The 17,088-nt window shown below is 47.0% G+C and overlaps 1 protein-coding gene across 2 annotated transcripts in view; it reads left to right on the top strand.

Moving 5' to 3' along the window:
- The window catches only part of LOC112227454 (procollagen-lysine,2-oxoglutarate 5-dioxygenase 2-like), a 154,710-nt gene that overhangs the window by 37,698 nt on the left and 99,924 nt on the right, over positions 1 to 17,088 (top strand). For both annotated transcript variants that reach the window (XM_042308416.1, XM_042308415.1), the window contains exons 2-3: positions 14,056 to 14,147; positions 14,263 to 14,399. In XM_042308416.1, the coding sequence (XP_042164350.1) occupies positions 14,056 to 14,147; positions 14,263 to 14,399 (229 nt within the window). The remainder of the gene's footprint in view (positions 1 to 14,055; positions 14,148 to 14,262; positions 14,400 to 17,088) is intronic.

The raw sequence follows: 17,088 nt of genomic DNA, 5'->3' as shown, positions 1-17,088 counted from the left end.
GATGTTGTCCTCCCCCTAGAGGCTGGGATGTTGTCCTCCCACTAGAGGCTGGGATGTTGTCCTCCCGTTAGAGGCTGGGATGTTGTCCTCCCACTAGAGGCTGGGATGTTGTCCTCCCACTAGAGACTGGGATGTTGTCCTCCCAGTAGTGCACTATGGGATGGGCCCTGGTCAAAAGTAGTGCACTATGGGATGTGCCCTGGTCAAAAGTAGTGCACCATGGGATGGGCCCTGGTCAAAAGTAGTGCACTATGGGATGTGCCCTGGTCAAAAGTAGTGCACTATGGGATGTGCCCTGGGCAAAAGTAGTGCACTATGGGATGTGCCCTGGTCAAAAGTAGTGCACTATGGGATGTGCCCTGGTCAAAAGTAGTGCACTATAGGATGTGCCCTGGTCAAAAGTAGTGCACTATGGGATGTGCCCTGGTCAAAAGTAGTGCACTATGGGATGTGCCCTGGTCAAAAGTAGTGCACTATGGGATGGGCCCTGGTCAAAAGTAGTGCACTATGGGATGGGCCCTGGTCAAAAGTAGTGCACTATGGGATGGGCCCTGGTCAAAAGTAGTGCACTATTGGATGTGCCCTGGTCAAAAGTAGTACACTATGGGATGTGCCCTGGTCAAAAGTAGTGCACTTTATAAACCAACAACATTCAATTTCAGAAGAATACTTGTTTTGGCTTGGAGGGTGGAGTACCCCTGAATCTCCCTGACACACACACACACCAGACCATTTTGTAAGCAGGGTGGAATGTCAGGCTGGTCCTGTCCAGGGATTCCTTCCTCTACTGGAAGGAGGATGATGTCATCTTCCCTGTTCAACAGACACTTTCTCTGTCTTGCCTTTGTGGAGCTTTGAAGGGAGTCAAGACAGTAAAACAGACACTCTCTCTGCCTTGCCTCTGTGGACCTTTGAAGGGAGTCAAGACAGTAAAACAGACACTCTCTCTGCATTGCCTCAGTGGACCTTTGAAGAGAGCAGTGGTGTTCTCCACTCCCACCCAGGGCTCATAAGAAAATGAGGGAGGAATGAAGACAAGAGAGGGATGAGGACAAAAAACTCCCTCATCTCACTTTCTCTCTCCATCTCTCCCCCTGCCTTCTCTCCCCCTGCCTTCTCTCTCTCTCTCTCTCTCTCTCCCCCTGCCTTCTCTCTCTCTCCCCTGCCTTCTCTCTCTCCTTCTCTCTCTCTCTCCCCTCCCCCTCCTCTCTCTCTCTCTCTCTCCCCCTGCCTTCCTCTCTCTCTCTCTCCCCTGCCTTCTCTCTCCCCTGCCCTCTGCCTTCTCTCTCTCTCTCTCCCCCTGCCTTCTCTCCCCTGCCTTCTCTCTCTCTCCCCTGCCTCCCTCTCCCCTGCCTTCTCTCTCTCTCTCCCCTGCCTTCTCCCCTGCCTCTCTCTCTCCCCCTGCCTTCTCTCTCTCTCTCCCCTGCCTTCTCTCTCTCTCTCTCCCCCTGCCTTCTCTCTCCTCTCTCTCCCTCTCTCCCCTGCCTTCTCTCTTCTCTCTCTCTCCCCCTGCCTTCTCTCTCTCTCTCTCTCCCCTGCCTCTCTCTCTCTCTCTCTCTCCCCCCTGCCTTCTCTCTCTCTCTCCCCTGCCTTCTCTCTCTCTCTCCCCCCCTCCTTCTCCCCCCTGCCTTCTCTCTCTCTCCCCCTGCCTTCTCTCTCTCTCTCCCCCTGCCTTCTCCCCCTGCCTTCTCTCTCTCTCCCCCTGCCTCTCTCTCTCTCCCCTGCCTCTCTCTCTCCCCTGCCTTCTCTCCCCCTGCCTTCTCTCTCTCCCCCTGCCTTCTCCTTCTCCCCCTGCCTTCTCTCTCTCTCTCCCCTGCCTTCTCTGCCTTCTCTCTCTCTCTCCCCTGCCTTCTCTCCTCCCTGCCTTCTCTCTCTCTCCCCTGCCTTCTCTCTCTCTCTCCCCCCCTCTCTCTCTCTCCCCCTGCCTTCTCTCTCTCTCCCCCTGCCTTCTCTCTCTCTCCCCCTGCCTTCTCTCTCTCCCCTGCCTCTCTCCCCCTGCCTTCTCTCTCTCTCCCCCTGCCTTCTCTCTCTCTCCCCCTGCCTTCTCTCCCCTGCCTCTCTCTCTGCCTCTCCCCCTGCCTTCTCTCTCTCTCTCTCTCCCCTGCCTTCTCTCCTTCTCTCTCCTCTCTCTCCCCTGCCTTCTCTCTCTCTCTCCCTCCCCCTGCCTTCTCTCTCTCTCTCTCCCCTGCCTTCTCTCTCTCTCTCCCCTGCCTTCTCTCTCTCTCCCCTGCCTTCTCTCTCTCTCTCTCCCCTGCCTTCTCTCTCTCTCTCCCCTGCCTTCTCTCTCTCTCTCTCCCCTGCCTTCTCTCTCTCTCTCTCCCCCTGCCTTCTCTCTCTCTCTGCCTTCTGCCTCTCTCTCTCCCCCTGCCTTCTCTCTCTCTCTCCCCTGCCTTCTCTCTCTCTCTCTCCCCCTGCCTTCTCTCTCTCTCTCTCCCCCTGCCTTCTCTCTCTCTCTCCCCCCCTGCCTTCTCTCTCTCTCTCTCCCCCTGCCTCTCTCTCTCTCCTCCCCTGCCTTCTCTCTCTCTCTCCCCTGCCTTCTCTCTCTCTCTCTCCCCTGCCTTCCCCTCTCCCCTGCCTTCTTCTCTCTCTCTCCCCCTGCCTTCTCTCCCCTGCCTTCTCTCTCTCTCTCTCCCCCTGCCTCTCTCTCTCCCCTGCCTTCTCTCTCTCTCTCTCTCCCCCTGCCTTCTCTCTCTCTCTCTCTCTCCCCCTGCCTTCTCTCTCTCTCTCTCTCTCCCCCTGCCTTCTCTCTCTCTCTCTCTCCCCTGCCTTCTCTCTCTCTCTCTCTCTCCCCCTGCCTTCTCTCTCTCTCTCTCCCCCTCTCTCTCCCTGCCTTCTCTCTCTCTCCCCTGCCTTCTCTCTCTCTCTCTCTCCCCCTGCCTTCTCTCTCTCTCTCTTCTCCCCCTGCCTTCTCTCCCCCTGCTCTCTCCCCCTGCCTCTCTCTCTCTCTCCCCCTGCCTTCTCTCTCTCTCCCCTGCCTTCTCTCTCTCTCCCCTGCCTTCTCCTCTCTCCCCCTGTCTCTCCTCTGCCTCTCTCTCTCTCTCTCTCCCCCTGCCTTCTCTCCCCTGCCTTCTCTCTCTCTCCCCCTGCCTTCTCTCTCTCCTCTCCCCTGCCTTCTCCCCCTGCCTTCCTCTCTCTCCCCCTGCCTTCTCTCACCCTCTCCCTCCCCTGCCTTCTCCCCCTGCCTTCTCTCTCTCTCTCTCTCCCCCTGCCTTCTCTCTCTCTCTCTCCCCCCGTTGGGGATCTAGGTTCTCGTTTATTGATTGCTGTAGATGTTCCAACAGCCAGGAATCCCTGTTTCCTCTGCCCCTATGAAAATCATACCCTGCACTACAGATGGCTATATCAGCCCACTAACAAAGGACTTGTAAAGGCCCATTAACAAAGGACTTGTAAAGGCCCACTAACAAAGGACTTGTAAAGGCCCACTAACAAAGGACTTGTAAAGGCCCACTAACAAAAGACTTGTAAAGGCCCAGCGTGCTACTTTTGTTTGAGAAAAAAAATAGCAGTTGGTAGTGTGTGGATACAGACAGACAGGGGTCTTTACAGACAGGCATGGGTCTTTACAGACAGGCAGGGGTCTTTACAGACAGGCAGGGGTCTTTACAGACAGACAGGGGTCTTTACAGACAGACAGGGGTCAGACAGGGGTCTTTACAGACAGACAGGGGTCTTTACAGACAGGGGTCTTTACAGACAGACAGGGGTCAGACAGGGGTCTTTACAGACAGGCAGGGGTCTTTAAAGACAGACAGGGGTCTTTACAGACAGGCAGGGGTCTTTACAGACAGGCAGGGGTCTTTACAGACAGGCAGGGGTCTTTACAGACAGACAGGGGTCTTTACAGACAGACAGGGGTCAGACAGGGGTCTTTACAGACAGACAGGGGTCTTTACAGACGGACAGGGGTCTTTACAGACAGACAGACAGGCAGGGGGTCAGACAGGGGTCTTTACAGACAGACAGGTGTCAGACAGGGGTCTTTACAGACAGACAGGGGTCTTTACAAACAGACATGGGTCTTTACAGACGGACAGGGGTCTTTACAGACAGACAGGGGTCTTTACAGACAGGCAGGGGTCAGACAGGGGTCTTTACAGACAGGCAGGGGTCAGACAGGGGTCTTTACAGACAGACAGGTGTCAGACAGGGGTCTTTACAGACAGACAGGGGTCTTTACAGACGGACAGGGGTCTTTACAGACACACAGGGGTCTTTACAGACAGACGGGTCAGGCAGGGGTCTTTACAGACAGACAGGGGTCAGACAGGGGTCTTTACAGACAGATAGGGTTCTTTACAGACAGACAGGAGTCTTTACAGACAGACAGGGGTCTTTACAGACAGGCATGCTACTGATGGAGTGTGATTCTCATGTTTTCTCCCCCCAGGTGTACAACAAGACAAACCAGCGTAGATAAAACCCACCCAATATGATTGATAGTTCCTAGTAGGTCCTAGTGTACTACCATGTTGGCAATAGAGAATAAGAAATTATGTTACCTGGACTCTACTGTACCTCTGGGATACAAAAACTGAGCGTGTAGGAACTCTTGTGTTACAGTCAAAGCAGCTGTTCTGTCACACTGATTGCTAATTGCTTTTCCAGATGTGAGATAAATTCCACTCCCCCTCTCCTCTTTCTCCACCCCCCTCTCCCTCCAACTCCCCACCACTATATCCCCCTCTCCCTCTAACTCCCCCACCACTCCACCCCTTCTCCCTCCAACTCCCCACCACTATATCCCCCTCTCCCTCCAACTCCTCCACCACTATATCCCCCTCTCCCTCCAACTCCTCCACCACTCTATCCCCCTCTCCCTCCAACTCCCCACCACTCCACCCCCTCTCCCTCCAACTCCCCCACCACTCCACCCCCTCTCCCTCCAACTCCTCCACCACTCCACCCCCTCTCCCTCCAACTCCTCCACCACTCTATCCCCCTCTCCCTCCAACTCCCCACCACTCCACCCCCTCTCCTCTCCCTCCAACTCCCCCACCACTCCACCCCCTCTCCCTCCAACTCCCCCACCACTCCACCCCCTCTCCCTCCAACTCCTCCACCACTCCACCCCCTCTCCCTCCAACTCCTCCACCACTCTATCCCCCTCTCCCTCCAACTCCTCCACCACTCCACCCCCTCTCCCTCCAACTCCCCCACCACTCTATCCCCCTCTCCCTCCAACTCCCCACCACTCCACCCCCTCTCCTCTCCCTCCAACTCCCCCACCACTCCACCCCCTCTCCCTCCAACTCCCCCACCACTCCACCCCCTCTACCTCCAACTCCCCCACCACTCCACCCCTCTACCTCCAACTCCCTCACCACTCCACCCCCTCTCCCTCCAACTCCCCCACCACTCCACCCCTCTCCCTCCAACTCCCCCACCACTCCACCCCCTCTCCCTCCAACTCCCCACCACTCCACCCCCTCTCCCTCCAACTCCCCCACCACTCCACCCCCTCTCCCTCCAACTCCCCACCACTCTTTCCCCCTCTCCCTCCAACTCCCCACCACTCCATCCCCCTCTCCCTCCAACTCCCCACCACTCCACCCCCTCTCCCTCCAACTCCCCCACCACTCCACCCCCTCTCCCTCCAACTCCCCACCACTCCACCCCCTCTCACTCCAACTCCCCGACCACTCTATCCCCCTCTCACTCCAACTCCCCCACCACTCCATCCCCCTCTCCCTCCAACTCCCCACCATCTATCCCCTATCCCTCTCCCTCCAACTCCCCCTCTCCCTCCAACTCCCCCACCACTCCATCTCTATCCCCCTCTCACTCCAACTCCCCGACCACTCTATCCCCCTCTCACTCCAACTCCACCACCACTCCATCCCCCTCTCCCTCCCTCATTTCTCTAGCCAAGATATGAGCAGAGCAAGGAGCCAGACACAGAGACAGCCAGACAACAGAGTAGACAGCCAGACAACAGACTAGACAGCCAGACAACAGACTAGACAGACTAGGCAGCCGGAGAACAGACTAGACATCCTAGACAACAGACTAGACATCCTAGACAACAGACTAGACAGCCAGACAACAGACTAGACAGCCAGACAACAGACTAGACAGACTAGACAGCCAGAAAACAAACTAGACAGCCAGACAACAAACTAGACAGCCAGACAACAAACTAGACAGCCAGACAACAGACTAGTCAGCCAGACAACAGACTAGTCAACCAGACAAACTAGACAGTGTCTAGACAAACTAGACAGCCAGACAGCAGACTAGACAGCCAGACAACATACTAGACAGCCAGACAGCAGACTAGACAGCCAGAAAGCAGACCAGGCAGCAAGATGATAGACTAGACAGCCAGACAACAGACTAGACAGCCAGACATAACCAGAACAGACCAGGGTAGACCAGGCCAGACCAGGGTAGACCAGGCCAAACCAGGGTAGACCAGGCCAAACCAGGGAAGACAATTGTAGGTAGACCAGGCCAGACCAGGGTAGACCAGGCCAGACCATCGTAGACCAGGCCAGACCAAGGTAGACCAGGCCAGACCTGGGTAGACCAGGCCAGACCAGGGTGAGGGAATTGCTGAGTAACCAGTTGGGGGAAATTAACATCAATGAACTTTGCACTGTGTTGGAGGTGTGGGAGGGGGGATAGGCGATTGAATCTCCATTCTAAATCCATTCGTCTTGGTATAGAAAGGTACCAGAAAGGTCTCTTTCAGTTTGCGTTACTGGCTGCAATTTGGTTTCGTATTTTCTGCACATATTAGCCATCAAAGCTAACATGCCAGTTATTAAGCTAACATGACAGTTATTAAGCTAACATGACAGTTATTAGGCTAACATGACAGTTATTAAGCTAACATGACAGTTATTAGGCTAACATGACAGTTATTAGGCTAACATGACAGTTATAAAGCTAACATGAGAGTTATTAGGCTAACATGATAGTTATTAAGCTAACATGACAGTTATTAAGCTAACATGAGAGTTATTAGGCTAACATGACAGTTATTAAGCTAACATGAGAGTTATTAGGCTAACATGACAGTTATTAAGCTAACATGACAGTTATTAGGCTAACATGACAGTTATTAGGCTAACATGACAGTTATTAAGCTAACATGACAGTTATTAAGCTAACATGACAGTTATTAAGCTAACATGACAGTTATTAAGCTAACATGACAGTTATTAGGCTAACATGACAGTTATTAAGCTAACATGACAGTTATTAAGCTAACATGACAGTTATTAAGCTAACATGACAGTTATTAAGCTAACATGACAGTTATTAAGCTAACATGACAGTTATTAAGATAACATGACAGTTATTAAGCTAACATGAGAGTTATTAGGCTAACATGACAGTTATTAAGCTAACATGACAGTTATTAGGCTAACATGACAGTTATTAGGCTAACATGACAGTTATTAGGCTAACATGACAGTTATTAAGCTAACATGACAGTTATTAAGCTAACATGACAGTTATTAAGCTAACATGACAGTTATTAAGCTAACATGAGAGTTATTAGGCTAACATGACAGTTATTAAGCTAACATGAGAGTTATTAAGCTAACATGACAGTTATTAAGCTAACATGACAGTTATTAAGCTAACATGACAGTTATTAAGCTAACATGACAGTTATTAAGCTAACATGAGAGTTATTAGGCTAACATGACAGTTATTAAGCTAACATGACAGTTATTAAGATAACATGACAGTTATTAAGCTAACATGACAGTTATTAAGATAACATGACAGTTATTAAGCTAACATGACAGTTATTAAGCTAACATGACAGTTATTAAGCTAACATGAGAGTTATTAGGCTAACATGACAGTTATTAAGCTAACATGAGAGTTATTAAGCTAACATGACAGTTATTAAGCTAACATGACAGTTATTAAGCTAACATGACAGTTATTAAGCTAACATGACAGTTATTAAGCTAACATGAGAGTTATTAGGCTAACATGACAGTTATTAAGCTAACATGACAGTTATTAAGATAACATGACAGTTATTAAGCTAACATGACAGTTATTAAGATAACATGACAGTTATTAAGCTAACATGACAGTTATTAAGCTAACATGACAGTTATTAAGCTAACATGAGAGTTATTAGGCTAACATGACAGTTATTAAGCTAACATGAGAGTTATTAAGCTAACATGACAGTTATTAAGCTAACATGACAGTTATTAAGCTAACATGACAGTTATTAAGCTAACATGACAGTTATTAAGCTAACATGAGAGTTATTAGGCTAACATGACAGTTATTAAGCTAACATGACAGTTATTAAGATAACATGACAGTTATTAAGCTAACATGACAGTTATTAAGATAACATGACAGTTATTAAGCTAACATGACAGTTATTAGGCTAACATGACAGTTATTAAGCTAACATGACAGTTATTAGGCTAACATGACAGTTATTAAGCTAACATGACAGTTATTAAGCTACCATGACAGTTATTAAGCTAACATGACAGTTATTAGCTAACATGACAGTTATTAGGCTAACATGACAGTTATTAAGCTAACATGACAGTTATTAGGCTAACATGACAGTTATTAAGCTAACATGACAGTTATTAAGCTAACATGACAGTTATTAAGCTAACATGACAGTTATTAAGCTAACATGACAGTTATTAAGCTAACATGACAGTTATTAAGCTAACATGACAGTTATTAAGCTAACATGACAGTTATTAAGCTAACATGACAGTTATTAGGCTAACATGACAGTTATTAAGCTAACATGAGAGTTATTAAGCTAACATGACAGTTATTAAGCTAACATGACAGTTATTAAGCTAACATGACAGTTATTAGGCTAACATGAGAGTTATTAGGCTAACATGACAGTTATTAAGCTAACATGACAGTTATTAGGCTAACATGACAGTTATTAAGCTAACATGACAGTTATTAAGCTAACATGACAGTTATTAAGCTAACATGACAGTTATTAAGCTAACATGACAGTTATTAGGCTAACATGACAGTTATTAGGCTAACATGACAGTTATTAAGATAACATGAGAGTTATTAGGCTAACATGACAGTTATTAAGCTAACATGACAGTTATTAGGCTAACATGACAGTTATTAGGCTAACATGACAGTTATTAAGCTAACATGACAGTTATTAAGCTAACATGACAGTTATTAAGCTAACATGACAGTTATTAGGCTAACATGACAGTTATTAAGCTAACATGACAGTTATTAAGCTAACATGACAGTTATTAGGCTAACATGACAGTTATTAAGCTAACATGACAGTTATTAAGCTAACATGACAGTTATTAAGCTAACATGACAGTTATTAGGCTAACATGACAGTTATTAAGCTAACATGACAGTTATTAAGCTAACATGACAGTTATTAGGCTAACATGACAGTTATTAAGCTAACATGACAGTTATTAAGCTAACATGACAGTTATTAAGCTAACATGACAGTTATTAAGCTAACATGAGAGTTATTAGGCTAACATGACAGTTATTAAGCTAACATGACAGTTATTAAGCTAACATGACAGTTATTAAGCTAACATGACAGTTATTAGGCTAACATGACAGTTATTAAGCTATCATGACAGTTATTAGGCTAACATGACAGTTATTAAGCTAACATGACAGTTATTAAGCTAACATGACAGTTATTAGGCTAACATGACAGTTATTAGGCTAACATGACAGTTATTAGGCTAACATGACAGTTATTAGGCTAACATGACAGTTATTAGGCTAACATGACAGTTATTAAGCTAACATGACAGTTATTAAGCTAACATGACAGTTATTAGGCTAACATGACAGTTATTAAGCTAACATGACAGTTATTAAGCTAACATGACAGTTATTAGGCTAACATGACAGTTATTAAGCTAACATGACAGTTATTAAGCTAACATGACAGTTATTAAGCTAACATGACAGTTATTAAGCTAACATGAGAGTTATTAGGCTAACGTGACAGTTATTAAGCTAACATGAGAGTTATTAGGCTAACATGACAGTTATTAAGCTAACATGACAGTTATTAGCTAACATGACAGTTATTAGGCTAACATGACAGTTATTAAGCTAACATGAGAGTTATTAGGCTAACATGACAGTTATTAGCTAACATGACAGTTATTAGGCTAACATGACAGTTATTAGGCTAACATGACAGTTATTAGGCTAGCATGACAGTTATTAGGCTAACATGACAGTTATTAAGCTAACATGACAGTTATTAAGCTAACATGACAGTTATTAAGCTAACATGACAGTTATTAGGCTAACATGACAGTTATTAGGCTAACATGACAGTTATTAAGCTAACATGACAGTTATTAAGCTAACATGACAGTTATTAGGCTAACATGACAGTTATTAAGCTAACATGACAGTTATTAAGCTAACATGACAGTTATTAGGCTAACATGACAGTTATAAAGCTAACATGAGAGTTATTAGGCTAACATGACAGTTATTAAGCTAACATGACAGTTATTAGGCTAACATGACAGTTATTAGGCTAACATGACAGTTATTAAGCTAACATGACAGTTATTAAGCTAACATGACAGTTATTAAGCTAACATGACAGTTATTAAGCTAACATGACAGTTTTAAGCTAACATGACAGTTATTAGGCTAACATGACAGTTATTAGGCTAACATGACAGTTATTAAGCTAACATGACAGTTATTAGGCTAACATGACAGTTATTAAGCTAACATGACAGTTATTAAGCTAACATGACAGTTATTAAGCTAACATGACAGTTATTAAGCTAACATGACAGTTATTAGGCTAACATGACAGTTATTAAGCTAACATGACAGTTATTAAGCTAACATGACAGTTATTAAGCTAACATGACAGTTATTAAGCTAACATGACAGTTATTAAGCTAACATGACAGTTATTAAGCTAACATGAGAGTTATTAGGCTAACATGACAGTTATTAAGCTAACATGACAGTTATTAAGCTAACATGACAGTTATTAAGCTAACATGACAGTTATTAAGCTAACATGACAGTTATTAAGCTAACATGACAGTTATTAGGCTAACATGACAGTTATTAGGCTAACATGACAGTTATTAAGCTAACATGAGAGTTATTAGGCTAACATGACAGTTATTAAGCTAACATGACAGTTATTAGGCTAACATGACAGTTATTAGGCTAACATGACAGTTATTAGGCTAAGATGACAGTTATTAGGCTAACATGACAGTTATTAAGCTAACATGACAGTTATTAAGCTAACATGACAGTTATTAAGCTAACATGACAGTTATTAAGCTAACATGACAGTTATTAAGCTAACATGACAGTTATTAAGCTAACATGACAGTTATTAAGCTAACATGACAGTTATTAGGCTAACATGACAGTTATTAAGCTAACATGACAGTTATTAAGCTAACATGACAGTTATTAAGCTAACATGACAGTTATTAAGCTAACATGACAGTTATTAGGCTAACATGACAGTTATTAAGCTAACATGACAGTTATTAAGCTAACATGACAGTTATTAAGCTAACATAACAGTTATTAAGCTAACATGACAGTTATTAAGCTAACATGACAGTTATTAAGCTAACATGAGAGTTATTAGGTTTATTAAACATTACAGGGTGAGAGGACACTTTAGCTGGCAGGATGTCGCACCCTGATGAAGAAACATTGGACATAAATATTTTTGCTTCTGAGCTCCTAGAGTGTGTGGCTCTCCTTCATTTTTTGGGGGGGGATGTGGCAAGGAGCATGTTATTTCCTCCACGTAAACTAGACCTAATGAACATCCTATGATTTGATCTATTTCTCGGTTGTTTGTTTGTTGCTTTACTAATCAGAACTCAACCTACTGTAGTTTTACAAACACTCAGAAAGTGATGTGTATTTTTTGTAATCAAAATGTTTTCCATTGAGTTCCAGTTGGTGTGTTTTTGTTTTGGAAAGTTGTGTAACACATCTATGTGCTAACTAAGTGTAACGGCTTTCTTCCACTGAAGGAGAGGATTACCAAAATGCAGCATGGTTAGAGTTCAACATGTTTAATAAAGACCATACACCAGAACACTACAAAACACCAAAACAACAAATGTGAAAACCAAAACAGTCCTATCTGGTGCAATGACACAAAGACAGAAGACAATCACCCACAAAATACCCACAGAACATGGCTGCCTAAATATGGTTCCCAATCAGAGACAACGACAGACAGCTGCCTCTAATTGAGAACCAATCTAGGCAACCATACACATACAAAACTACCTAGAAAGGAAACAGCCCCATAAACATCCAAAACCCCTAGGCCAGACAAAACACATAAATCCCCCATGTCACACCCTGACCTAACCAAAATAATAAAGAAAACAAAGATAACTAAGGCCAGGGCGTGACACTAAGATTCCCTCTCCCTTCCCCCTAGAAACACAGGGGTTTTAATACAGTATTTGCGATTATGAACATTGCTCCATCCACTCAGGGAATGTTTTCGTAACATTTCTCTGGGACTGTTTCCGCAAACCCCACAGATGATTGACGATCAGAGCTGTTAACCGGCTAAACTTCCTGTACCTCTCTCTCTCTCTCTCTCTCTCTCTCGCCCACTCTCTCCCCTCTGTATGTCCCTCTCTCTCTCTCTCTCCCACCGTACCTCCCTCCCTTCCCCAGTTTCAGATCTGTTTTCATATGAGGCTGTAACGCTGATTTCTGTATGGCCTCAGGAGGGAAATGTATGTAATAGCGGTCTGAGCCTCCCTCTTCTTAGCCCTGGTTTCATCCCTCCTTCCCTCTGCATGGTCCTGGTTTCATCCCTGCCTCTGCCTGTTCCTGGTCTGAGAACATGGAGGTCTGAGAACATGGAGGTCTGAGGACATGGAGGTGTGAGGACATGGAGGTGTGAGGACATGGAGGTCTGAGAACATGGAGGTCTGAGGACATGGAGGTCGGAGGACATGGAGGTCTGAGGATATGGAGGTCTGAGGACATGGAGGTCTGAGAACATGGAGGTCTGAGAACATGGAGGTCTGAGAACATGAACATGGAGGTCTGAGAACATGGAGGTCTGAGGACATGGAGGTCTGAGAACATGGAGGTCTGAGAACATGGAGGTCTGAGAACATGGAGGTCTGAGGACATGGAGGTCTGAGGACATGGAGGTCTGAGAACTTGAACTTGGAGGTCTGAGAACATGGAGGTCTGAGAACATGGAGCTCTGAGGACATGGAGGTCTGAGGACATGGAGGTGTGAGGACATGGAGGTCTGAGGACATGGAGGTCTGAGGACATGGAGATCTGAGGACATGGAGGTCTGAGGACATGGAGGTGTGAGGACATGGAGGTCTGAGGACATGGAGGTCTGAGGACATGGAGATCTGAGGACATGGAGGTCTGAGGACATGGAGGTCTGAGAACTTGGAGGTCTGAGAACATGGAGCTCTGAGGACATTGAGGTCTGAGAACTTGAACTTGGAGGTCTGAGAACATGGAGCTCTGACAACATGGAGGTCTGAGAACATGGAGGTCTGAGAACTTGGAGGTCTGAGAACTTGGGTTCCTTCCCTTAAGTTCAAACCAAGAATGAAACATGACTGTTTATCTTAACATTTTCAATTCTACTGTCTAGAAATATGCTTTCATATGCAAATGAACCATGTTATATTTAGCTGATCTGTCCGTACATGAAGACATCCTATAGCTGAACCAGGCAGTCATCAATGTGTTGACATAGGTCTGTGGTTTGGTTAGGGTCATGCTGGGAGGAACGGGATACCCACTACTTTATAGGGATAAAATAACATGCATATTTTCATGAAGCTGTTTCTTTAAATGGAGGCCAGAAGTCAGGGCAATAAAATTGTTTCTTTTTTTTTCTTATCCAAACATTTCACTATGGTATGAAGAAGGCCTGCCCTGCAATTGGGTAAACCATTGACATGTCCAGACATCGAAACACTAAAAGTGATGAATGTCTGTCGGTATGATTATGATTACACATCTATTGATCTGGTTCAATGTTTATTTTCCTTTTCTTTCCAGAGAAGTTGTTGGTCCTAACTGTTGCCACAGAGGAAACAGATGGTTATCTCCGATTCATGCAGTCAGCCAACTACTTCAACTACACTATCAAGGTAACGACCAAGCACCGTCTGTCTCTCTATTTGAGATCTACCACATTGACTAGACATTGTCTCTCTATTTGAGATCTACCACATTGACCCCTGACCTGATGTGACCCTCTTACAGGTGCTGGGCATGGGGGAGGAGTGGAGGGGTGGGGACGTGGGGCGCTCCATCGGAGGAGGACAGAAGGTGAGACTACTGAAGGAGGCCATGGAGGCACTGACTGACCAAGAAGACCTGGTGGTACTGTTTGTTGACAGGTAGGTTGACCTGGTGGTACTGTCTGTAGACAGGTAGGTTGACCTGGGCGTACTGTCTGTAGACAGGTAGGTTGACCTGGTGGTACTGTCTGTAGACAGGTAGGTTGACCTGGGGGTACTGTCTGTAGACAGGTAGGTTGACCTGGGGGTACTGTCTGTAGACAGGTAGGTTGACCTGGTGGTACTGTCTGTAGACAGGTAGGTTGACCTGGTGGTACTGTCTGTAGACAGGTAGATTGACCTGGTGGTACTGTCTGTAGACAGGTAGGTTGACCTGGGGGTACTGTCTGTAGACAGGTAGGTTGACCTGGGGTAGTACTGTCTATAGACAGGTAGGATGGCCTGGGGTAGTACTGGGGTAGTACTGTCTGTAGACAGGTAGGATGGCCTGGGGTAGTACTGGGGTAGTACTGTCTGTAGACAGGTAGGATGGCCTGGGGTAGTACTGTCAATAGACCGGTAGGATGGCCTGGGGTAGTACTGGGGTAGTACTGTCTGTAGACAGGTAGGATGGCCTGGGGTAGTACTGGGGTAGTACTGTCTGTAGACAGGTAGGATGGCCTGGGATAGTACTGGGGTAGTACTGTCTGTAGACAGGTAGGATGGCCTGGGGTAGTACTGGGGTAGTACTGGGGTAGTACTGTCTGTTGACATGTGGGGATGTTACCAGGATAGGATATCGTGGTACTGCACAGCACAGAGAATACATGAATCAAGTTCCTAGTTATGTAGTAACTACCAAGTTATTGCTTTGAGATTGAAATGGGCCAAATGTCTACTATGAAAATGCACTAGTTACCTTCTAGCTAAAACTGCATTCAGTACCTTCATTTCCTGGAAGATGTGTTGTACTGGAATCTGACCACTAAGGCTGTGGGATCAGGGAGTTTCTCCATATTGGACACAGATGTCCCTTAAACAATCTCCTCCTGCGATTAGCCAAACAAACTCTAAACCCTCCTGCAGTTAGCCAAACAAACACTAACCCCTCCTGTAATTAACCAAACGAACCCTCAGCCCTCTTGCAATCAGCCAATAGTGTGAAGATTCACTTACCTCCACATTATGACTGTTTGGCTGATAAGTAAGGCAAGGGTTATGGGCTAAGGTTAGGGCTACTGGCTGGCTGCTGTATGGCTGACCAATAGGGTTAGGGCTACTGGCTGGCTGACCAGTAGGGCTAAGGTTAGGGCTACTGGCTGCCTGCTGTATGGCTGACCAGTAGGGTTAGGGCTACTGGCTGGCTGCTTTATGGCTGACCAGTAGGGTTAGGGCTACTGGCTGGCTGCTGTACGGCTGACCAGTAGGGTTAGGGCTACAGGCTGGCTGCTGTACGGCTGACCAGTAGGGCTAAGGTTAGGGCTACTGGCTGGCTGCTGTATGGCTGACCAGTAAGGCTAAGGTTAGGGCTACTAGCTGGCTGCTGTATGGCTGACCAGTAGGGTTAGGGCTACTGGCTGGCTGCTGTATGGCTGACCAATAGGGTTAGGGCTACTGGCTGGCTGATATATGGCTGACCAGTAGGGTTAGGACTACTGACTGGCTGCTGTATGGCTGACCAGTAGGGTTAGGGCTACTGACTGGCTGCTGTATGGCTGACCAGTAGGGTTAGGGCTACTGGCTGGCTGCTGTCCGGCTGACCAGTAGGGTTAGGGCTACTGACTGGCTGCTGTATGGCTGACCAGTAGGGTTAGGGCTACTGGCTGGCTGCTGTACGGCTGACCAGTAGGGTTAGGGCTACTGGCTGGCTGCTGTATGGCTGACCAGTAGGGTTAGGGCTACTGGCTGGCTGCTGTATGGCTGACCAGTAGGGTTGGGGCTATTTTTCTGGCTGCTGTATGGCTGACCAGTAGGGTTAGGGCTACTGGCTGGCTGCTGTATGGCTGACCAGTAGGGTTAGGGCTACAGGCTGGCTGCTGTATGGCTGACCAGTAGGGTTAGGGCTACTGGCTGGCTGCTGTATGGCTGACCAGTAGGGTTAGGGCTACTGGCTGGCTACTGTATGGCTGACCAGTAGGGTTGGGGCTACTGGCTGGCTGCTGTATGGCTGACCAGTAGGGTTAGGGCTACTGGCTGGCTGACCAGTAGGGTTAGGGCTACTGGCTGGGCTCCGGCTGACCTGGCTGCTGTACTGGCTGGCTGACCAGTACGGGCTAGGGCTGCTGCTGTATGGCTGACCAGTAGGGTTAGGGCTACTGGCTGGCTGCTGTATGGCTGACCAGTAGGGTTAGGGCTACTGGCTGGCTGCTGTATGGCTGACCAGTAGGGCTATATGGCTGGTTAGGGTTAGGCTACTGGCTGCCTGCTGTATGGCTGACCAGTAGGGTTAGGGCTACTGGCTGGCTGCTGTATGGCTGACCAGTAGGGTTAGGGCTACTGGCTGGCTGCTGTATGGCTGACCAGTAGGGTTAGGGCTACTGGCTGGCTGCTGTACTGGCTGGCTGCGGCTGACCAGTAGGGGTTAGGGCTACTGGCTGGCTGCTGTATGGCTGACCAGTAAGGGGTTAGGGCTACTGGCTGGCTGCTGTATGGCTGACCAGTAGGGTTAGGGCTACTGGCTGGCTGCTGTATGGCTGACCAGTAGGGTTAGGGCTACTGGCTGGCTGCTGTATGGCTGACCAGTAGGGTTAGGACTACTGGCTGGCTGCTGTATGGCTGACCAGTAGGGTTAGGGCTACTGGCTGGCTGC

The sequence above is a fragment of the Oncorhynchus tshawytscha genome, linkage group LG29 (genome assembly GCF_018296145.1).
Source record: "Oncorhynchus tshawytscha isolate Ot180627B linkage group LG29, Otsh_v2.0, whole genome shotgun sequence".
Lineage (NCBI taxonomy): Eukaryota > Metazoa > Chordata > Actinopteri > Salmoniformes > Salmonidae > Oncorhynchus > Oncorhynchus tshawytscha.
The sequence above is the reverse complement of the archived record's forward strand: the minus strand, read 5'-3'. Positions and strand labels throughout refer to the sequence as shown.